Source organism: Chelon labrosus (assembly GCF_963514085.1).
Source record: "Chelon labrosus genome assembly, chromosome: 18".
Lineage (NCBI taxonomy): Eukaryota > Metazoa > Chordata > Actinopteri > Mugiliformes > Mugilidae > Chelon > Chelon labrosus.
In genome coordinates, this window is record NC_140351.1 from 11071704 (window position 1) to 11096272 (window position 24569).

General features: G+C 41.7%; 1 protein-coding gene across 2 annotated transcripts in view; it reads right to left on the bottom strand.

Moving 5' to 3' along the window:
- mllt10 (MLLT10 histone lysine methyltransferase DOT1L cofactor) overlaps positions 1 to 15928 on the bottom strand; it is a 37684-nt gene extending 21756 nt beyond the window's left edge. For both annotated transcript variants that reach the window (XM_084565849.1, XM_084565848.1), the window contains exons 1-6: positions 15231 to 15928; positions 12729 to 12808; positions 9491 to 9545; positions 7431 to 7540; positions 7218 to 7321; positions 6180 to 6273 (exon numbers count right to left, since the gene is read on the bottom strand). In XM_084565849.1, the coding sequence (XP_084421975.1) occupies positions 6180 to 6273; positions 7218 to 7321; positions 7431 to 7540; positions 9491 to 9545; positions 12729 to 12808; positions 15231 to 15393 (606 nt within the window). In that variant the 5' untranslated portion in view covers positions 15394 to 15928. The remainder of the gene's footprint in view (positions 1 to 6179; positions 6274 to 7217; positions 7322 to 7430; positions 7541 to 9490; positions 9546 to 12728; positions 12809 to 15230) is intronic.
- Positions 15929 to 24569: the final 8641 nt, after the last annotated feature.

Sequence of the window (24569 nt, forward strand, 5' to 3'; positions counted from 1 at the left end):
TGGGAAACATAACACACACACAATGTAACCCTGACACATTCTTATCAATCAGGTCAATTGATTATACAGGCAGAGACAAAGCCTTTCAGCGCGCCCTCTCTCTCTCTCTCTCCCTCTTTCTTTCTGTGCTGCTGACCATTAGCGGCCTGATCATTTGACATGTCCGAGTGGTCTTTGAGACTGTGTGGGGTAAATATGAGTGGCGGCGGACAATGAAGACGGCGTCTATTTATCAACAAACTCCCGAACAATGAGCAATTCAACAGCGGGCTGAAATCCTCTCTGTCTATGTCAAGTGCTGATTGTGGGCCCCAGAGGAGGGAAACTCACTTTTCCTCATAACCGTCTCTTTACAGCCCTCAAAATATGTGCCTGTAAATGTCTTTATTCTCTTGGGTCCACGTGGCCATTTGTTCACTCATACTATATACATTAAATCAGGGTTTTAACTATATTTTTTTATGTCTGTATTGATTATTTTGTCTATAAAACATATAAAATATATTGCAGTGACCTGTGCTCTTGTCCAATCAATGGTAATGTAAAACATCTCTACATTAAATGAGTAAAAAGGAAAAAGACTGGGACCAGATAAGGTTATGGGGTCTTGCTGATTCAATTTTTTTAATAAAGTTTAACTTAACAATATATTAACAATAAAAAATGCCTTATACCAATGATGGAAAGACAACGTACTGTCTGCTTATGATGTGATATAGCACATATTTTAACAATTCAACACAATGGCCTCGAGAGGACAACGGGGGTGCAGACAAGAGGGGGAGAGGGGGTGAGTAACAGGCAAGCGAGGGAAGACGGGTAGAAAGGGAGGAACAGGAAGTAAAGGGGAAAATAATCCGCCCTGGCCGGGCAGGAATTCCCCTGTGTAGTTTCCTGCAGGATTTCTGACCAGCCATTGTTGTGCGTATGTATGGATGTGTGTGTTTCCTGCAGGCCGTTTTCTAAGCGGCCAGTGCGGGGGATCTTTAAGCCCCTGCTGTAGGTTGACTGCAGGGTCTAACTCCGAGGTGGGTATACATCTGAGCCTCCAAACCACATAACAAATGCATGTGCGGACACACATCTGAGCAGATCTCTGACCCGGGAAAGGGGATGGAGTGTGTATATATGTGCGCATGTGTGTGTGTAACAGAGAGAGAGAGAGGAGGGGGATACTCTAATGCTAATCAGGCTGTATTAACAAAAGCCAGGGCTACAAGACTGACTGGTACATGGACAAATCCACACATACACACACTCGTCTTGAAACAGTCTTATTTCATTTTTTTTCCTCTATCAAAAACAATGAATTACAACTGTAAATAGCAGAGGAAAATGGGAACTCAAAGCATCAAGAAGGATCATTCAGCAGCGACAAAATCTCTTCTAAGATATCTACATAAACAAGAGCATTTCATTCAGTGGAAGAGGTGCAATTACTGGTTATGCTGCTCAGGTAACAAAAGGAGGTTTGATGTCAGAGCCGACATCCTCTGATTTTAGAAGGGTGGCACTAACAGCAGGACAAAGAGACACCTTCAACATGCATCCATCCATTCTCCATTATGCATCCTCAAGACATATTAAAAGAAAACACTAAACTGAAGAATGTTTTAGTGAAGGCACAGAAAACGATTCTTATTCAACTGCTTCATTTAGATGCATCTTCATTTATGTTAAAGTTCAAGGCTCCGAGTCTGTATCTGGTGTGGTAGTAACCGTCAACGGCAATGAAATGCTTCACGCGTCTCCCAAGAAGGAGGACATAATAAAATTCTATCTTATTTAAACAGAACTGAGTGTAAATGCCTTTCACTGCAAGTGCGGACTTATAAGCATTTTAGATGACCCCGATCAAAACTATGGGACATCACATGAAAAATATACTCGTCAATCTACGGCTGATTCAGATTTGTTTAATACAAGAGAAGCCGTTCTGTACCAAGATGGCCCATATAAGCTGCATTTCCACCACAAAAAAATGTTCCCCAAGAACATTTGGATTTCCCACTGCAGGGACCAAGATCTAAATCAAGTTAAGAAAGTATTTTACCCCCCTAAACAGTCCCTGCTTAGGGGGTAGTATTTAGTACCTCAGGGGTGGGACTTGCGGCACTGAACACCTCTTACTGTTAAGAGTATTCAACACAACGAATCGATCTACAGCAGCTCGGTTTCAACTTCCTCCTTGCTTACCTGCTGTTGCAGTGTCGCCGCCTTACGTGGCGTTATTGTTGTTGTATACTCTTCTGCATTACCGCTACCCACTGGACTGGAGCGAGGCAGATCTTTATATAGTCGAGCGCAAAAAAAGGATGTCTTTCTTTGTAACAAAGCCAACACCAACTACAACACGGCAGCAGGCAGCATTATCATACACAGTCAGCGACATTATTTAAGTTCTTCCCAGTGATTATTACCCAAGGAGCGAAGATGGATGCATTTTCAAAATGCTGTCCATGTAGGGAGAGTTTGCTGGAGAAGAAAAATAAAAAATCAATGACAGTGAATAGAAAATTCTACGCTCTCTCTCTCTAAACAGCTCAACTGTAAAGGGACAGTCATATTTTGTTATAGCACATTACGTTGGGCTATACTGTATCCAGACACCTCTACCTGCCTATTAAACTCTTGCGCCTGCAGACATTTCGATACGATTCATGAGCTTATTTCGACTGCACAAATTAACTTGGGTTTCTGCTTGGTGTGCACACGACAAAAAAAATAAAAAACACACACTAAAAGTGGAACAGATGACTTGACACCTCCTGTAAATTCAGATTTCACACAGCTTGTGATTACATGTTCAGCTAACAGGCATGACTTATTAAGTCACACTAATGTAGAATTCATTAAAGGCTGCGATCTCTGGTGGGCTGCAGGACTCATACTAGCAGCTCAAGTCAATTCAAAAACCAGCTATTAAAAAAAAACTATTTCAGAGCTCTCTTTGACATCAAGGACATCTATGATTTTTTTAAAGGCCTAGTCTAAAGAAATGTTAGAACACATTGATGTGTTTCAAGATTGAAGATACTCTTGTATTCGCTGCCGCCAGGTTAATATGCTATAAAAACAGAGATATCTATAGTAGAGGGTTTTCTTCAGGAAAACCTTGAAATAAAGATACTAAACGCATTACTCCCAAGGCCTTCCATCCATTTCAAAGCATTTCATCTTGAATATTATTGTTCTCAAATCATAAAAGTGATGTTCAAGGCCTGGGGTTTTCTTTAATTACCGACATGTGAGATACACAAGCTGTGAATGCACTCTCTAGTCTGATATTTATTAAAAATCTAAAAAATCCATGCCCTGTTTACCACTTGCCTTAATAATTATAAAGAAAATATGTCTTCTAAAGGTTGACTTATTTCAAACAATGTCCTACATATGAATCAAAGTCCCTGAGAATTACTACCGACCAGTAGTTTTCCTGCCTCTTTAGCCTGTCCCTCCACAGTGTGAGCATTTAACTGTGAGGGCGTATGATTCTGGTGGAGTCACAGTCGTGGGTGGGAGGCATAGATAAGATCTGAGGGCTGTCTTACCTTCATGTCCTTGTCTGGGGGTCTATCCATACACTGAGAGGAAGAGTCACTTAAGCTTTGAGACCTACTACCACGGCCCCTGCTCCTTCGCTAAAAGGTAGAGAGGAACTCCAAGTTACTGGATTAAGTCCAAAAAAATAACTCTATATTAAAAAATAAAACAAATGTAAAAAAATATTAAAAATAAAAATAAACTGACTCAACTCAGGGATAACTAAAAAAGAAAAAGAAAATCAGTTAAAAAACATAGTCAAGAGCACCATTCACAAAAGTGATGATTAAAGGAGTATGTGCTTACTGGTCACTGTTGGATTAAAATAAATAAATTGTGTAGAGGTTAAATACTTCATATTACACAACTGGGATCTGGAGCACAAGTTGTGTTTTATTGTTGCTTTAAATCTTCTCAGATCCCAAAACTAAGATCTAAAGGTTTCCTGGGACATTCGTGAGCAATCTTGGCAATTGATCTCAGCCCAAGCCAGCTTTCCCTTAGCTCATATATATTATACGTTGCCATGGTGATAAACAACCACAGCCTCAAATTACAAACCTATCTCTGCGGGCATTGATCAACCCTTGCATTCACCCAACATGCATTCAAAAGTAATGATCTTTGACAAAAGCTGTGTTTTACTTTGGCTGGGGCTCAGAGTCAACCTGATGCACCACGGGATACATCCCCAACCCGGGACACCATCAGTTCCCCTTTAATAGTCTTATCTATATTTTCACACAATCGTCCTGCTCCTGTTATTTCTTCTAAAACAAATTTTGTGTTAACCTGCTAAAACAACTAGCAGACTAAGCTTGCACAGCTAGCAGCCGAGATTTATGCAACAAAGCTTGCACACCATGGGTCACAAGAGATGCCAGAAAGACCCAGTCCAGCCAACTAGATAACTAAAATCATTCATACTTGCTCTCGGTGAAACCTCCACTCAACCGTCACTGTAGTGGAGGATAATCTAAGTTTGAAATTAGATTTGGCTACTCCAGTAAGTCCAGTCAGATATCACATGTTGCTAACATGGCATAAACATCCATCAAGTGGTATTTCGTGAAACCCATTCAGCTAACAGCATCGCCCTCTTTCACATTGATTACCTCTTGTACATTCCTGTCATCCATACAGCCCCAGCTTAATGACATTATGCCCCTGCATCCAAAGCAATTCATACGCGATCAATTTTATCAATGTAACAGCATGATTTTTTTTTTTCCCATCAGCATTTGTTAACATTGCAAACCGTGGTGTGTGTATGCGTGTGCGTGCGTCAATACCATAAAGCCTCTGTTGTCTTTCCACAAATCATAACAACCTTTGTGTTACTCCTATTTTCCTTCCTCCCCCAACTGATGCAGACGTGTGACAAGGTGGGAAAACAACAGGCAATCTCTTCAGTGAATGTGTGCACTAAAAAAAACACATCTCTTCTGCATGTCCAGTTATTCCATTTTGTGTCGATATGCCTTTTTATCCTTCTTTTTTTTTTGTGTCGCTAAATTCTGCTCGACATTGCTGCACATTCACCTTGAAGTTTATCCTTGGTGGAGTCAGAACAGGTTGTATAAAACTCAACAAGAAACGAGTAACCTGTCATTCAGGAGTGAATGATAACCACTAATTAAAAAGCTATTTAAAACATGTGCTCCATTTAAGCAAATTATTCCAAAAGCTACACGTTCACTCTAATAATTAATAATAAAGAAAGAAAGAAAGAACAGCTGACAGACCACATAAACAAATCATTGAAATGTGATTTTCCAAAGGATTTGAAATAGTAACTTTAAATTAGGGAGTATTTTTCCCCAAAGGATCCCATCCACTACTTGGAAACTGAGCCGACTGTGATCAGACCCGATTTTGGACAAACAGATTGAGATGTGGAGGGTACGTTCTTGAAGAGGTGAGAGTGATCAGTATCTAGGGAGGGCTAATGTAGATGGAAAGCGATATGTGGAGAGGAAAGAAAAATGTGGGTGGAAGAACGGCAAGTAAAGGTTGGATGGATTCATTGTCTATCAAAAGAGGAAGATAGAGGGAAGAGAGAGCGAATGCCGGCAGGGCTTGGACGCTGACCGAAGGAGGGAAGAAAACTGATATGGAAGAAAAGGTTGGAATAGGATGCGGAGAGAAGAGACGAGTAGCGTTACAGGGAGCGAAAGAGACGGGAGAGAGGATAAGGAGGATGGAGACAGAAGAAAAATAACGGTGAAGAAGCGATGGAAGGTCATCTCCGAGAGAGCGGAGACGATCGGAAGATGAATGGTATTTCTCGCCGTTGTGTGTTATGTCTACACAGGCGATCCTTGCTTATAGTTAGCAGGAAAGAAAACACTTTATATTCTCATCCAAACTGTTAATAGACACAAAAAAACATTTAAGACACACATTCATACGTGTAAACAAACACTGTGGCTGCAGCACGCTCCAGTCAGAGTGGTTTCATACATCAAGTAAATAAAAGATTTTAAACTTAATACCAAATTAAAATACAAAAAATAAAAATAGTCCAATTTGTCCTCACAAATGCATAAGTGCGTGAAGTTGTGGGTTAGGGTATTATAATGGCATGCCATCTTTAGAATAAGGAAAATAAATGAAAGAGTTGAGACGACACTTACCAATTTGCTGTGATGGTATTTACAATACCCGCAGTATTTGACATTGTCTGCGTCTGATCCTTGTTCCTCACATAACAACCCGGCAAACTGGGCACTGCAGTGAGGAGCAGCGGAAAGAAAAAAAAACAGGGGGTGTGAAAAATCAGTAAATGAAAGTGACAGCAAGTGATGAGTATGAAACGATATGATTTGTACATGAAGAAGAAGAGGAATTGATAATAATGATAATCTTGTTTTGCACATAAAGTCAGCATCTGTTGCTTTATATTTTTATTTTTTATCCCGTTGTGCGTCACACAGAGACTGCGCTCACTGAGGCTGGCGTATTTTCTTATTCTAAGGAGTTGTCGACAATGATCTCACTTCTCAAAAAGTAGCAAAGAAAGAAAGAAAATATTGGGTTCAACCAATCATGGGAAGATGTCAAGGACAGGTACGACTACAGACGGGAGAGCGGCAGAATTATTTTTACTATTTCCACTTCACCGATTCATTACTTGCAGTGAAAGGAAAACCACCAATTCCTGCATTCAAGCCCACCTTAAACAGCTGGCAGGATGTTAAAGATAAGGACACTGAGTTTATCAGAAGCTATTCTGGATGTCAAAATTTGATCGTGCAGTGGCCATGAGTGCTTAAAAGGACTTTTGATGAAAAAAAAAAAAAGCTGCAGAAAAATAAATCTGTACCAAAATATTTTAAGTTTCAGAGTCAGTGCATGAATTGGTTTGTATTTATGTGTAAATTAGGGTTGATAGACTTGGGCCTTTTGTGCAAACTCCTTGAAATTACAGCATGATTAGCAGAAGCAGGAAACCAATTTAGAAGTTTTGGCGGTGTTAACATGTGCAGAAAGTTACAGTTCATAAATTAGATTTTAGACTTTTAGCTGGTAAACTGCTGGAATACACGACTTTCTCAATATCCCTGGTGTTTCCTTTGCTAAACAGTATATCATGTCTTGGGTTTGAGTGAGTAAATGAAGAGACAATGCCCGTCTTTGTCAGGAGTGGTTAATGTGATGTGAACGTGTCTCACCATGTGACATGGAAGGCCTGTCTGCAGCCATGTTTGTTGCAGGTCATACAGGCTCCAGTGGCTGCTTTACTCTCTCTGCCCTGGTCCTCACAGATATAACATGTCTACGCACATACAAAGAGCAAAGAGAACACATTTCAGTTAAAAAAAAACTAATTTAATTCCACTGTTTGTGCTTTTGCGATGTCTAAATTAATAGACAGGATCTTTTACCTTATTGTAGCGATCATGTGGAACAGACTGGAGTACTATAGGCTCCATAGTTGAGACGTTAGCAAACTCCACCTCAGGTATGTAAAGGGCACAAACCACATGGGCCCAGCCTGTAAAGACACACAGAGATGAACCATCAGTCTGTGTACATATACCTGCTATATGTACCGAGGTAGTTTGTGATAGCATTCCACAGTCTACATATAGAAATGTTAAGCACCTACTATGGTCTTGACAAGTACTAAAATAGTGTGCAGAATTTAAGACCGCCATCCATTCACTTCATTTGTTTACTGCAAGGTTGTGCAGGAAGTTTAAGTCGAGAGGGACTTAGTTAAATCGAGGACAGACGTAATTTTAGTTTTATTTGTGGACAAAATAAATTACACAATCTGATGCAAACAGATTAAATGCAAATATTTCAATCAGAGCTTTTTGAGAACGTACATGAAAATAAAACATTTGCTTTGAAACTCATTTAAATGTCCAGTTTAAAGTAGCGGGTAAAAATTGAAGTTAAATTTTAAAATGTTCAACCACAAATACAAAGCAGACGTTTAGTAGGCCCTAACACACACTGCTGGTCAGCTGCAGGTCAGTGAAGACAAACTAGGGGCAGCAGAATGACAGCGGGGCACGGTGGAGTGGCAGAAGAATTGACGACGAGGTGAGGAGGAGTTTGAGGAGGTGAACAGGAGGTCAAATGGAGGTGGGAGTCTCCTGCCACACTGGAGGTGTCTGTTTTTCCCCCCATAGCGGAAACAAAAACAGGCTTAAACTTACAGTTGAACCCCTGACCTGCCTTTGACCTGGTGTGCGGGACAGGGGGAGGAGGGCAGAGGGCGGGACGGAGGGGAGGGAGCCGGTGTGAAATGGGGGCATGTTGTTGTTTTGAAGTCCCTCCAAGAATCTGGAAGAGGCCTATAAAACAGGACTATAAAAGTGGCGCAGCCTTCCTCCTGAAGCAAAGCACCCACACTTTTATGCCCCCAAAACCCAACAAAGCCTTGTTTTACTAACATCCCTTACTTCAAGAAGTCCTCACAGTCAAATGTGTGGAGACAAACAGCTTAAACTTGCTTAATAGCAACTGAGTCAGTTGTTTATGAGCTTATTTGGTAAACCACAATAAAAACATGACACCGACACCAGGTACAAAACGAGACCAGCTTATTACAATGTGGTGCGTACTGTCAGGTAATGAACACGACACTGAAGTCTAACTTCTTCAAGCTGCCGCCACTCTCACTGAAAACTTTCAGCATGCAAATTCTTATGTCGTCTCAAAGCTTTAAGCGTGACTAGATGCAAATAAGACCAAAGCAGGCAGCAGGAGAGCTCATTTTTCTGTACGTCTTCTTCCCGAGCCTGCTATACGTTAAGATTCTGGATCAAACACCCATTTCAGACAAATCCCTCAGCTCTGGTTTATTACTGTCCCACCTGAAATAACAGCAACTAGCACACAGATCAACAAGTGAAGAGGAACTGAAACAGAGAGAAGGAGAACAAGATGGTGAAAGAAGAACGGGAGGAAAAAGAGAAGTGAGAGAATCAGAGAGAGAGGGAGAGAGGGAGAGAGGGGTCATGGGAAGGGTAAAATAAAAGAGAAAGTAGTAAAACGGTGTGTGTTAGTGTTGTCCTGATGCCTCCCTGCAGGCCTGGACACAATCCCACAGCTGTGCCTCTCTCTGACTGACTCAAACACACACTCACATGCACACAGAATATTTACAGTCTCCACCAAGCTGACCTCCCAGTGAACCCGGAGAGGAGACTCCTCACAGGCCATGCACTATACCCATCCTGGCCCGCCCCCTCATAAACATACACACACACTCACACACTCTCATAAAACATGGACTGGCAAGGACGGTACAGAGAGGCAGCACACACAACAAACAGCAACATAACTCTCCCAGCACGCTCACACCCCTTAAACTTGCTGGTGACATGCAATTAATGACAAAATACACAAGAGGCTAACCACAGATGTGGGTGACTGTGAGTGTGTGTGTGTGTGTGTGTGAGTGTGTGTGAGCAGCTGAAGAAGGGCTTACCTCCGTTGTCTGTTCTCTTGAGTGCTCCATCTTTGTGGGGACAGAGCTCACATCTCTGTGGGTAAGGAGGAAACATCAGTTCAGGAACAACAGGTCAACCTCATCTTCTTAGAGTGAGGCAAACACGGGGGTATGACAAATATTACAGTGTGTGAGACGAACTGGCCGGTCGCCCGGACTTGGGCACGCGGCCAGAAACTCTCTGGGAAAACACCCTGACTATCTACCACCTAAGGTTGGTTCTTTCTCCAAGTGTGTGTGTGTGTGTGTGTGTGTGTCAGTAAATTCAGGCAATTACTTCTGCAGCTCAACTTCTGATAACCCTAACCCCTGTGTGCGTGTGGTGTGGTCTTTAACCACAACAAGATAGTTAATGTGCTTATATTTTACATGCCTATCTTCAATATCATTTTTATCATAATTCTAATTATATAATCTATTTATTTACTGTGCAATCTGCTCAGCATCGGTAGTTTTGGGCTGTATAAAAACACTGAACTTTCATCTTGGCTTTAAATGGCTCCAATAGAAAAACTGCATTAGAGACAAGCTTCACAAGTCCTTTTAACTCCAGTCACTGTCCTCAGGTAAAGCAAAAGACGCTTTATTTGCACTTCTCTGGCAAAATGTAGACACTCCTGATCATTTGTGGCAATGCTTGCACCACGTCTGTGCCTTTTTGGCCGATGGATTGTTGCCTCTTTCGTTGCAACCAGCTGTCGGTTTCGCTTTTCCGGGCCTGACATGAACTTAAAGCTGTTGCGCAACATCTTTTACATTCAAGCAAATGCATACACAAAGTAATGAATATGAAAATCAGCACCAGGTGGATCCCTCTGCGTGATGCGTCGTTCGCAGGACTCGCTGGTAGTGATTAAAAGCGTACATAACTTTCTGAGGTTTGAGAGAAAAGTAAAGAAACTAGTCATACAGAGATAAGATTACAATCAGCAACTGACGACAAAGACAAACACGCATTATGATGGTGTGGCTTTTTACTAGTTTCAGAGCACTAAAAGAAAAGAATAGAGACAGGCGTGTCAAACACCTGTGTCAACAGTGTTTGTGCAATTACTGCCATAACCCAGTTTTTTTGATGTTGCGTAAAAGAAAAGCCTCGCAGACGTTCATCTGGTTCAACAATTAGATATTTAAAAGGAGAACTAACTACGTTTTTCTCTGCTGGGTAACATTTGCTCTGTGCATGCATACGGAGGCATAGGCAGCTCCTTCTAGCACCTGTATCAACAGCTTCATAAAGTAAATCTTCCCCTAACAAAATCTGGACAGGTCCTTAGAAGTTTGCCGAGGTCATGTTAAGTTGAGACTCTGCAAGTCATACCAGCTTGTGTGCTGCACCAAGTTTCATAAAGTCTTGAGTGTCATGATTCAATGGTCTGTGGAGAAGAGGTCAGCCCGAGGCCTTTCCAATGCTGCATTCTTGCCCCGACAGTAAGATTTTCATAGGCTGTTATGATGACTGAATAGCTTCCATGTTTTTTTGCGCCACAGCATGCCACACACACAACAAATGGTATCTGGCACAGCTGGCAGACCAGCCACACTGAAACAACCTTAATGCTAAGCTTTTATAGAGCATTCAGTCAGGATTAAGAAATAATTTGGTGAAACGCGATGGTAACTGGTACAGATTGCGGTCTGAAAAGCTTGAGGACAGTGGGAGATGGCACATGACACAGAAATTCCTGCCGGTGCAAGCAGTTGCGCTGGATAAAGTAGAATTTGCGGGAATGTCTGTGCAAACCTCTAATTGATTTTTTTTTGTTGCAATGCCTTTGATAGTACGGCTTCTGCTGAGCTGTAAAGAGATTTAAGAAGGTTGACTATCTAACACAGGCAAGCCTTAAAGCCTCACTAATGAATGAAACAATGATACTATTGCTCTGTGATAAATGGTGTAATTCAGTTAAGTTCTTTTGTTTAATCAAGTCAAAGTCTATTACATATCACATATACTCAAAAAGCCAATTGTGTCTTCTATTTAATACCTTAAATAGTAGTTAACAAATCTGCAACGGCTTAAGTGTAGAAAACGTTCCCTGGATGTCTGCAAGTTCATCTGAATTTAGACATTTAGAGAAAAATACTGTTTTAAAACCTGTAGTTTGGTTCATTTGATCCGAAAACAGGATATATCGTTGCATTTTAGTCCAGTTTCCAGTTCATACAGACTATCTCTATCATCAGCATATCTTCCGGACCCAGTTTTGGTGACTGACAGCAGGTTTCGTCTACAATTTAACACTTCTCATAGTGTATGCAAATCTGTCACATGTTCTTAATAATGAGCGCAGGTAGGGACGGGACAAAGAAATGATCCCGGAGATATTCTGGGATAATTGTGGTAGAATTGCTCTGTCTTTTAATTAACTAACAAAGAGACAGAGATGATACAAACACAACAGACCCCAGATTAAACGGCACTAGATTGATTGAAATCTCTGCACTCAAAATGCTGACAGACACACGTTCACTTGCTGGTTCATGAGATACTCTACTGAAAACGAATGCGCTCTAATATAACAGTGCTGCAGTGAAACTTAGCTTCATGAAGGTTTGGTTTTCAGTATTAGTTTCAAACTATTTAACTAAACTTTCATTTTGGGGACTGTGCTCTGTAGTATTATTGTACTGTATTGTGTTGCACCGCCGCATGTTTCTATGGCTGAATAACAGCTAAATACTTTTTAGGAGCACCACAAACTACATTCTCCAAAATGATCATACAGTTATATTTCCACCTTTCTGACGCTATTTAAAAACAAAATGATTGCAACAGTCATGCAGGTGGATTTAGTGCAGGACTGTTATATTAGAATGCATTCATTTGTATTAATGTACCTAATGAAGTGGCAAGTCAGTGTGCATAACCACAGTTGTCCTTTTTCATAGGTAAAATTAAAATGAAATGCAAATCAATGCAAATTATTGCTCAAATATTATTCAGGAAACAAATGGAGAATTGTTATGTGTGGGATAAAAGTACTGTGGGACTTCAACTATGCTGCACGCGTGCTGTTATTTTAACAGGTTAAAGTAAGGCCTTATAAAAGATGCAGCGATGATGCAAGACCCAATCTTGTGCCATTTTCTTGCTGCGTGTATAAACAAAAAGCACGGTTCAAGATCACGTGGTCCATCATCTTTGCCAGAGAGTCGTCTTATTCCAGGAGCTGACCCATAAATGATGAATGGGTGGATGGATTGAGTGACTCACCACACGGGCTGCTCTCTCCTGAGATTCACACTTTCTGCAGAACCAGGGACCGGTGGGCACCTGCACAATGCCGTAGCAGGCTGAAGGAGAAGCCGGTGGAAGTAGGGGAAGAGAGAAACGGTGTCAGTCATCAAGGCCACAAGATGATCTACATTTTAAACCACAGATAACATTCACATAATGATAATAAAAAAATAGCGACACATGCAGCTACAAACCAAACCTCTTGATGACGTCTTTACAAGTATCACATTATTTCCACTGCCAGTTACTTTTTACACATGCCAGAAAACAAACGTGTGACTAAACATGAGTTGAATACAGAGCAGTGTTTTGATCTGACAGACTGCTGAACACACTGCTTCACTGACACTGATACAGTTAGTCTGCGCTATAAAATATTTGTGACTATAGCAAAATCACTGGCAAAGAATTGTTGTTGGCATCAATAACTATTGTTAGCATTTTGTTAATGGTGTCAGGCTTATTACACTAAGCATTTGGGGGCCACATTAAAACCATCACCATCGTTCCTTTAGCTTCCTGATGCACAATTCTATAAAAAAAGACTTTATGTGTTGTCAGCTGCAGAAACAGCTGCAGAAAAACGGTCTATTTTTATTTTACAATTTGCTGCATCAACAGGATCACAAGGCGCCAGAAGGGATCGTTTGCTACGGGTGTATTTTAAACTTATTTAAAGTCTCTATATTGTGACACAAAACAGGCAAAAAGTTGCCCCAAGAACAGTCCTACGCGTACAAGTACCGGCGGCGATAACCTAAATGCAGCAGCACTACTGTAAATAGCCTACCTCCACACATTTCCAGATTATCTCTGATCTGACAAGAGCCAATAATCCACTGTAATAAACAGCTATAATCCAGATTTCTGGGAACAAATCACCCAGAGGTTGCCGAGTTCAAACGAAGACACCAGTGACCAGATTTACCAACAGCACGTCACGTCAAGGCCCTCCACACACACAGTGCGTACCTGATTCACTTTTAATTACTATGAGTGGTTGATCCAATCACTCAAAGGCCTGGTGTTTTTATTCGTCACCGGGCTAACGAGCATCGCAAGCAATAAAACTCAGAGGAGCGCTCAAACATCACCAATGTATTTATTTACTGATCTAAATATTTAAACACTTGTGCATTGTGCTGGTATTGCACTACATCCTGTTAAGGATGAACAGCATTTTAAATATTATTTGACTTCAAATTATTAGTAAAGTCTTTTTGAGATCATCTATGCATTACATAAATGTGTGCAAGCATTATTAAGTTGAATAAATAAAGCCTAATGTTTAACATGTCGTATTCTTCTACCTGTTTATTTTCTCACTTAAGACTGGTGGCTTTTAAATAAATAAAAAAAAACATTGTTGAATGCCGAGAAGTTAAATCATTTGGCCGGGGTAACACAGGAAATGACTGACTAAATCAAAGCCATGTCTTTATAAATGAATCTGGTACAGATTTACTGCTGGGAATCATTCACCAGAAGAGGAAGAAGTAGTTTTTCAAAGCCTCAAACTTTAGTTTTTCTTCCGCACAGACCTTGTGACATTTGAATATGGTGTAAAATACTTTGAACGTCTGCGATTAATCCTAATGGCTTTCCTCTCATCTAAGTTTTTAAACAGTTTCAAAATAGTCTAAGGCAAAGTTGTTTTCTTTTTGCACAGATGCGTGACACTTGACAATATAAACTAAAATGATAAGTCACACTATTAGTAAACTGCTCTCGGGCTAAACTGAAACCAAGAAACCCAAGAAGGTTTTAACATTTGGCTGCTAACGAGGTTTGTTTACAAGCATGCTCCTGTCAGACAGGCCTGTTACTAATTGTACGCTGGTGTGCATCAGCGTGAGCTCTGAGTTGCTGACATTTCAAATAGTTTTTAGGTTCCCTCTGAGTTTGCCAAATGGACACATGGCCAGCTCTTAAAAAATGTAAACACTGGACGTCACCATGTGAGTCATCTCGGGTGAGGAGCTATGGCATGTGGAAATCCTTGCTCTGCAGCTTGAACTGTCACAGAAACAAACAACACACGGACAGATGTTCACCTTCTATTTTTAACACAGCTTGGGCTGTTAAATTGATAATCACTGGTCTGTATTCTACGGTTTTACGTCGGCTTTAACATGTTTTGACAAGAGGAGAGCATCCCTCCTTCTCTCTATCCCACGTGACAGCTTCTGCCAAGGAAAAATAGCTTCACTAGCAGCTAGAAATGCGTTAGCTCAGCCGCTGTCAGCTACAATGTACACAGAAGAATGCGGGCAATGAGAAAAAAGCAATGCCAGCGACAAAGCAGTGCAGGGTCCAGCTGCATGCGTCGAGCCTGACCTCAGCTTGGCCTTGGTGAGGGCCAGGCGGCGGAGGAGGAGGCTCCATAACCTTGCAACAAGACAACGCTAACTAGCCAGCGAGCTAACTGCTAACTCGAGCCGCCAGCAGCAGCTTTTTTTTTTTGTTTTTTTTTTTTACCTTGATGCACGGCGACGTTGCAGCCGTGTCCGTCGCAGTACACCAGCGGGTTTTCCGCCCAGCCGCGTTCGTCTGAGCAAACACAGCAACCGCCAATCATCTCCTTCATGTTATTCGTCAAGAACCCGTCGTCCGCCGCCAGACAACGCTCGCCGGAGACCATCTATGAAGAACGCGGACATGCGGAGGAATAACATAAAGATAGCCAGAAACCTTGGTCGAAGACGCCCCTCGTTCCCCTGCCACGCCACTTTAAGTCCCGCTCGGTCGAAATGTCATGTTTTAAACGTGTTTACGTCCCTTTTCGACGCCGTATTTTTTTTTTTTCACCAAAACATCCCCGTCACGGCGCGATGGTGAGGAGAGGGGGAACTTCGTAGTGAACAGGAAGTGACGCGGGGGGTGCGTATGTGTGTGTGCGTGTGTGTGCGTGCCGTCCATTCTAACAGGAAGTGAGTAACGAATGTGATTGGATCTCCCCGCAGCGGCGTTCCATTTTGGTTCCACATGGCTTGAAACTTTGTAGTAAAGAGATTTCACTCTGTTAGATTCATTGTCAACACTGTGGGAGAAGATCAGGCGTCTTTTCTCGGAGACCGACCAAAGTAAAGCCGCTGCTAAAAGCAGGATGTTTACAGAACAGATGTGAGCGCCGACTCTGAGTTTAGTGTTTGTTTACAGCCAGGCTTGTAATTTTTCATCTGCAGAGTGACAAAAGATGGGTTCAAGTAGGAGCTGCAATGAAAATAAATCTTGAGTGTGTCCTGATTTAAAAAAAAAAACAAAAAAAAACATCAGATGTTTAGTTTTCACAGTTAACATTTTTTATTGTTTTACATAAGAAAACTGTTTAGAGCTTAACTGATTAGTTGATTAATCTATATAAGTCCATTAATCAGTTATGATTATACCACTGTAGGGGACACGGGTGTTTTTGATTTAAGAAGATGCATCAGGTACACACGAAAAACAACCAACAATTGCAAACTAATAGGCCTATAAAAAAAAAAAGAGGTCAACAACATATGATTATACTCAGTTTGACTAAATAACATGTAAACCAAACAAACTTATCTAACAAAGGGACGGCTGTGTCCGTCACAACCACAACACACAAATTCTGTTATTAATTGGCACCAAGTCACTTTCTGGGCGGCATGGTTCAAATGTGAGGTTTTTTCCTCTTTTCTCTATTTTATATTTTAAGTGAATGTTTTTGGGGGAGGCTTGTCAAAATGACTTGTCTGTTTGGGTTCTGGGAAAATGTATTTTTCACATTTTCAAAAAACATATAGTCAGTTATGTTAGCAGGTTATTTATAAGGCTAGGTTAATGACGATCACTCACTGCATCAAATGGATTTTACAGACTTAACGATTTATTTACTAACCAAGAAACATACCGGTAGGATAGGCAATAATGGAGATAATCATTTTTGTTTCAGCCGTCAGGTTGTCAGAGACGAGCTTTCACTGAGAAAATTGCAGCGACACGTGTGCTCCCGATGACCACTGTTGACCTCCCAGTACATATAGCACTCAGAGCTTTTATATCGTTTAAGGTGTTCTGTAATTATAACCTGTCAGTCCTCACACTGTCAAGTTGGTGGAGCCCTGGATAAATGGCGTGTGTTTAGTTTACTCCTATAGAAAACCTTTTTGGGTTCAGGTAGTTCAAACACACACTCACTATATATATATATAGTAAATTTTGGACAGTTTCTGATTTTTAACAATTTCGTCCTGCAAAATTACATCTGTTTATCACTCTATAGGAGCTTTGCGCACATTATGCTATAGTCTGAATTTTTTATTTTTTTTTTAATACATAATGTTTTTCAGGTGGACTCTTATTTATACACATCCATACAAGTGTATTAAAAGTCTGGCACATGTAGATGTTTTATTGCAGATTACTAAAATCACTCAAAACACTTTTTACAGATATGTGACTATCAAAGCTCTTCAAACAAATGTCCACTGTTTGAATTAAATTTAAATCATGACGTGTACGCCTTCCCCATTAGACGATCAACAGCATGGGACTGAGCTTTCACTTTTCACATTTTACATTTATCTATTTACTTTCATTATGATTACGAAAGATGGAAAAGGTATAATATGATTTTGGAGCATTTAGACTTTTTAGCTTTTTGTTGAAGGAAATATTAACTGGGTTTTGAGAAGCCTATATCAAGCTGCATATCAGCCTGTCAATATACAGTTTTGTTTTGACAGCTCCCCATGCTGTTGCCAAGGATGCTCCAGAACACACACACACACACACACACACACACGTACACATGCTATTCCAAGCACTCAGCTGCTGCTTGCATCACCGATTCCTCTGAGCGAGCTCCCGCTCTCCGTTTCCAGAGAAACGTAATGACTTGCCAATAATGCGCAAGAGCACACGAGCGTCCTCCGTGTAATATGGTGAGCGAGAGGTCCCTGGGAGTGCCTGCCCATTGTTTGCTTTAATTTCAAATTGCTCAAATGCTCCAGTCGACACTGGGCACTGCACTAAAAGGGGGTGAGGGGCTGGGGAAAAGGGGGAAAAAAAAAAGTGAATTGTGTGTGGCAGGGGAAAACCTATTAGAGCTGGGGAGAACAAAGGGAGGCAAAGGAGGGGGCAGCGGTTGCGGAGGGGCCCGTATAGCTACTGAAAAACTGAAAATGGCAAATGATTTTTACAACTTGCACTTGATTAATTCAAAGTCTGCACAAATCATGTATAATGTTCCTCAGGTTGTCAGAGATGAGCTTTCTCTGGGACACAAAATTGCAGCGACACTGTCTGCTCTCCGTGACTCTTGGTGACCTCAAAGTACATACAGCACTCAGAGCTTTTATATTATCACAACCACGCTGTCCTCTCAGATGCTACTATATGTTAGGGCTTTATCTACTGTACGACTACCAAGCTGACAATAGCATCCCTAAATCCACTGCAGGATAATAGAAGAAATAAGCGATCTTGTCTTAGCCATATTCCTTTGCCACATAAAAGATAATGGTAGAGAAATAGCAGAGAGTTAACTTTTTTTCTTCCACAATGCAAATTAAGCCCAAGGAGAAGAGTTTACATGATGAGCTCCTGACGGTCAGGATTTAGAAAATGTTGCAAGTGTACTCTTCACAGTAAGTAGCTTGTTGATATCATCTGCACCGACGTACAGTAGCAAATTTGGACGAGAGACAAAAAGAAAAAGCCCTAAAACATCTCAGCAACAGCTTGTGTCGTTTTTTCGGTGCACAATTTAGACAAACTTTATGGAACTTGAAGTAAAGTTTCATCGTGTAATTATTCGTCACACATCCGTGAGCGTTCCCATCCATATTGTTTTGTCTTCTTCGACGACTGGCTTCTGTTCATGTTTGCGTTGGCTGCGTGGAGGTTGCGGTCTGTCTGTGCAGAATGAGGAACGTGTAAGACATGCAGAGAGCGGGAATGACAACAGGGAAAAGCATATAAGAGAAGCAGCCTTCCACACCCACGGACCTAGGCTGGATCTGCAAAAGCATTGTGTTAATGCAGTGAATACACAGATTGGTTACTGTTATCCTGTAGATTGCCTGCCTATAACTGCATCTCCTTAGAGTCCACGAGCAGAGAAGTAGCTCGCCCTTGATGAAATTTAAATATGTCCTTAAATATTGCATTCCAAATAAATGTGTGTGTGTGTGTGTCTGTGTAAAATTCAGGGGGAACGCTGCAGAGAACCTAAGCACTCTGGGAGGAATGTTTTCACAGACTGAGCTCATAAGCCTCAACAAATGACTCCTGATAGGACTTTTATTTTGAAACAGTTGTGTTCTAAAACAGATGCCACATGTTTGCATTTGAGTCAATTTATCGCAAGTATTCTTCACTAGCTGTGGCTGGAAGACATGGCCAAGCAAAATAAACAACTTGACATTGTTTAGGTTAAGAAAATTTTGTCATGTGAAGTATAAATTTAGCCCGGGTGTTATTCCTTAGGCAGCTAAACGGAAACAAAGAGCGCTTCCAGGACAAAAAGCGGTGACTTAGCTGCACAAATGCGGGTGCTGCGTGCGCTCCTCATCCCATCACACGTGTGTTTAATTCAAGCATCCCTGAATTCATAAATTATAGCTTTGCATAATCAGCTAACACTTCATCTCACCCTGTTGAATTACTGCAGTTAGTTTTAGTCACTGCTGTTCACCTGTAGTGACCCAATAAATGCATCATTAAATTTAACTGAGCCTGATATCCATTTAGGAAATAATTATGGTCCATACGAGTATTTTTATAGATATCTCAAATGTTATTTTTATGTTTTCCTGTGACATTAAGCAAGTCTTTCTCAGGATTTATGGCTGTTAATGTATTTTAATGGCTCTAATTGTTGCCATATGTATTAAAGATTTTTATTTTTTTTGTAAAAGACTATAGATGCTGCTGCTGAGTGAGATACCCTATGTGGAAAAGTGTAAAATATAAAAAGGCTGCAAACACTGAAATGTCTTCAACAGACAAAAGAGTCCAACGCTTCCCAGCCACGTTCCTTACGCCGAATTGAGACCCATCGGTGTAGACCCGTGATGGTCTCCTCTCTGGAGTAGCACAGGGGCCTATAGGAAAAAAAAATACAAACAGTCCCAACACGGCGGGGTGAAAGGTGAAGAGAGCCCTCCCCCCACCACTGTCCGCACATACTTCAGGCTCGGATTGCATGTAAAATCACATTCTCCCGGGGTGGTGGTGGTGGTGGGGAGGTGGTGGAGAGGAATTCATTGTTTTGGCATGGGGCAGTGGGTTTGTGTCATAAAAAAAGTCTATGCTCTTACAAGTGCCTGCGCCTCCTTGACCAAGTGTCTCCATAAAACTCAATGCAAAGCAAATGACGTGAGCTGCAGGAGCATTTGGTTTGATGAGTGTTAAAAGCTTGTGCGATTTTTTATTTATTTATTTCATGGCCGATATATGAAAAAAAATAAAAAAAATAAATACAAAATTTAGCAGATGAATAAGTTGCACAAATATATATTTTTAAAAATTAAATTAAAAATTCTAAGCATGTTAATTAATGTTTAGAAATTGCTAAAATCGAGAAATTTACGCTTTGTCAAAGGAAGTTGCACACAAACCACTCGTATGATAAAGCACTTGAATGCAGCACTAGTCTTATGTGCGCATTGGTCATGTGCGTGTGTGTGTGCAGGTCCATAGATTTAGACTTGCACAATTAAAAAAAATAAAGTTAAAAAAAATAATTAAAAATTCCATTTAATTCGTAAATGTTTCCCCCTTTTATTATTTTTTTTAGCCTACCATGCAGATTGTCAGGAATTTATAATATAATGAACTCGAAGAAGTAGGCTTAACTCCGTGCACATACATATCCTACAGACCGTGGGGAGTTTTGGTGTTTCCCCTTCAGTGTAACTCCAGCTATGGCACAAACACACAGAGCTCATGCGAGAGCAGCCAAATGCCCAACACTAGGAGAGAAACCTCAAGTGCAAGATTTGGTCGTGCGGAGCATTTTCCCCCCCTGCATCACCAGAAGAACACAGCGGAGCGTTGTGAGAAACCTCCACCGCGCATGAGGTCTCTTGCTCGGCCACTCGATCTAGTTTCCTCCCACTGGTCCCTGCCGACATCCAGGCGCAGGAGAGTGTGGGGAGGAGGGAATAAGTGCCCCGTGGCATCTGGTGCATAACAAAGAATCCCCAGTCTTAATTGGAAATACTCCCATATGCATATATACACACACATGGTAATTTCTGTTCATTAATTATTAGAGTTTATGTTATTGTTTTAGATGGCCCTCAGTTGAGACCGCGGAGTGAGCAGTGGGCAATTATCGCCTCTATACTTCTTGAGGAAGAGAAACTTCACTGTTGTGAGAATTAAACCTGACACGTTACAGTTATGAAGAAAGTACACACAGTATTCATTAATTATTAATGCAGGTTTTTCATTTATTATTTTTTGAATTTTGTCAGGATATACTATAGGCTAATAATAATAATAATAATAATAATAATAATAATATATAGACTACAGCTTATCGTTAAATTAACCGTGTGTGTGTGGCTCATTAAATCATAGCTCAGTGGCTCTGTCAATAACAGCGGTTAAAAGGCCCGTGTGACACCTCCAAACCAAATAAATAAATGTGTAAAACTGACTTCTGACCGCCGTGTGTACTCTATGTTTGAGTGGGTGCCTGATATGTTTATGATGCAGGCCGGTTATAACGTGCACGGCGATGGTCGCCTCAGGGGCAGTCCTCTGGAGTTTACACCGATTTGTCTCGCGTGCATTCAGCAGAGAAAAACACAACAAACGTGCATTGTGTCAAACAAAAAGGAACCCAGGTTACCCAAAGGGCAGGACATGCTGTGGTCAGAACGTGGGTTGAAACGAGCGTGGTTTGCCTTTAACTCCCTGCATCTGCCAGGCCGGACACGGTGCAGGGTGGCGCTGGGATCGGAGCTATTCCCCGGAGGATTGGGACCTCAACGGGCTGCCCCTCCTCTCACTTCAACCCCCCTCCCCCCCTCCCTCCCCCCCCTCCCCCCGTGTATTAATACTGTCATACAGAATCAGCACGTGTTTTTTTTCTTCTTCCTGCAAGCAGAGCGAGAAGACCCCGTTCTATAAGTTGTATTTAAAGAGGAGAGAGTGCAGGTCAGATGACCTCGATGTGAGCTGGAGTGGCGTAAACTGTGCTAAAAAGGTGGACACATATTCACAGATAGTGCAGCACACACGCGGTGACCTCTGGTAGCTTGACTCTGAGCCTTCTCCCTCATATCCACATGCGACTTGTGCACATTGCAGCCTTTTTTTTTGTACCTCGCCCAGTAAAATATAACCTATTTCATAAGTGGAAGGTGATCTTTCACACTAAATGCTTCTATAATTATAACATTTGATTATCTCCACGGCTTTGAGCCACATTACGCATAATCACTGTAATATAAGCTATTAAATTAGAAGCAGCTCAGCCATAAACATATTTTTAGAGTTCACATTCATAAGATGATATTTCCAGGTACTGTATGACCCTTAGGCACGTGTGTGTGTACATATGCGCGATCATTTGTAATCACATTAGCGCAGCGTTGGTGATTAAGCACTGGAGTCCAATCCAGCGTGGAGATTTTGGACATGATGTTGAAACCATTCAGGGGTTCAACAAGGAGCTATAATAACAACGCCTGCATATGTGACACGCTGTTTGGTGTGAGGTAACATCGCTGCTCTTCATTATACAGTGACAAGTCTCTAAATAAGCAAACTGGTTGTGGAGAGGAGCATGCCCAGTCTTGAGTCTGACCAAGCGCTGCCCGTGAGGGACGGGCCACAAGGGATTCACGTGTTTTAGACATAACAAAGACGGAACATAACGCGGGGAGTACAGAAAGAAAAACATGGCTCAGGGGTGAAGCACAATAGTCAACCCAACCAGCCTACTGTAGGCCTTTTGCTATTTCAAACAATTAGCCTATACACCAGCATACACACAGTCGCATTATTTGCACAGCCCTTGTGGGTGGTGGCTTCTGCTACATTTCCTCTGCGCGTCTGTCGGAGTGCGCGCGTGTGTGTGTGTGTGGATACGGTGCACGCGTTTCAGATCACGAGAGCCTTTCTTTGTGTGTGTGTGTGTGTGCGCGCGCGATAGGTCAACGTGCATGTGCACGAAGAAACGTGGGCACGACTATATGTTTTTAGCGTTTACATGCAATAAACACACGCGCAAAGATAAACAAATCGTGAAAATGCGCAAAAAAATGACACCAGCCACACAAAACAGTCGCCTTCAGGGTGTTATCAGTAATCCCACAATAATCCGTGCTCCTGTCCCTCCTCTTGTGAAGAGCTACTTGTTGATAGGAGCGTATTTATACATGTTATGGAGGCAATAGTTTATTGACATAATATGTGTGCAATTTATCGAAGCAGCGTATGATCTTAATAATCGTTTCTAGATTGAAAATGGCTTCCAGAGGGAGGTCTTGATTGGATTTTTGTCAAGGAAAAAAAAAATAAAAAAATCACATGGGAAAAGCAACACTGACTTTGCACTTTCAACACGTCCAGTGGCTGTTCGCGTTGCTTTACCAGCGTGGAAAATACGCATCAATTTAACGGGGATTTGCTGCTTTTCAGCGTGACTCCGCTAAATTCACATTAACGTTATTTCTAGAGTTTATTGGTATTTTCGCTCCCACACACACACACACACGCACACACACACACGCACACACGCGCGTAGTGTAATAGTATAGAAGACTCTACGTATGAAGATTAATTTATTACCGTGCAGAAAGACAAATGAACACAGGCCTGTGGTTTCGACAAATAAGTAGGTCAGTCCATATTCTACCGAGGAAACTACATAGGGGAAAAACAGCCACAGCCAACAAAAGCAGACGAGTTTGATCTCTGGTCGGGGCAGCAGCCTAAAAGCAGCTTTTCAAGTGTAAAAAAAAAATCAAGCGTCTTTGTTTAAGCAGCGTTGCGTTAACACCCGACTAAAATAGCCCGAGTGTGGAGTCATTTTACCAACAATCGATCGCCCACTGTAGTATCACTGTCGCATGCATTTTGATGTGGACCGAAAGGGAATAGCACACAATTCATTCCAGCCTTTCCCGTGATCGTTTGCAGGTTCGTGCAATTAGTGCAAAAAAACAAAAAACAAAACAAACAAAAAAAAGCCTATGTGCTACAAGATGAATTCATCCGCAGCTCTTTTAATCATATATTGAAATATGAACTTGTCAGAACTGCATTATTTCCTCAAACGGCAGAGACCGTGGGCACAATTGTAAACTATTGTGATGGCAGGGTGTGTGAGGGGGTGGGGAAGGAATATCCATTTTTATTGCATCACCTGTCAGCAGCGTCCAATGGGCGTCGACTCCGAGGGCATTAATTGATGAAGGTGTCTCCAGACCGGCCCACCTCCCCTCTCTGTCATTTTATTTGCGGCTCAACCAGCAGCCAGAATAGCAGCTGCATTTTAGCTCTTATTCTGTTTCCCTCTGTCTCCTGATTCTCTCTCTCTCTCTCTCTCTCTCTCTCTCTCTCTCTTTCTCCCTCCCCTCCACCCTCACAACACCCTCTCTCTCTCTTGCTCTCTCTCTCTCTCTCACTCACTCTCTCTCTCTCTCTCTTCTCGCTATTTTATCCCTGTGGCTGAGGCAGTGGTGTACACCTACCCCTCGCCCTGCTGCCGACCAGAGGGGAGTGGAGTCGGCAGAGGCAGGTAGCAGCAGCCCCGGCTTGGTGGACGCATCCGTCGCATTCCTCCACCATGCCGGACCGGGGCAAGAGGCGAGGAGTGGATGCTGT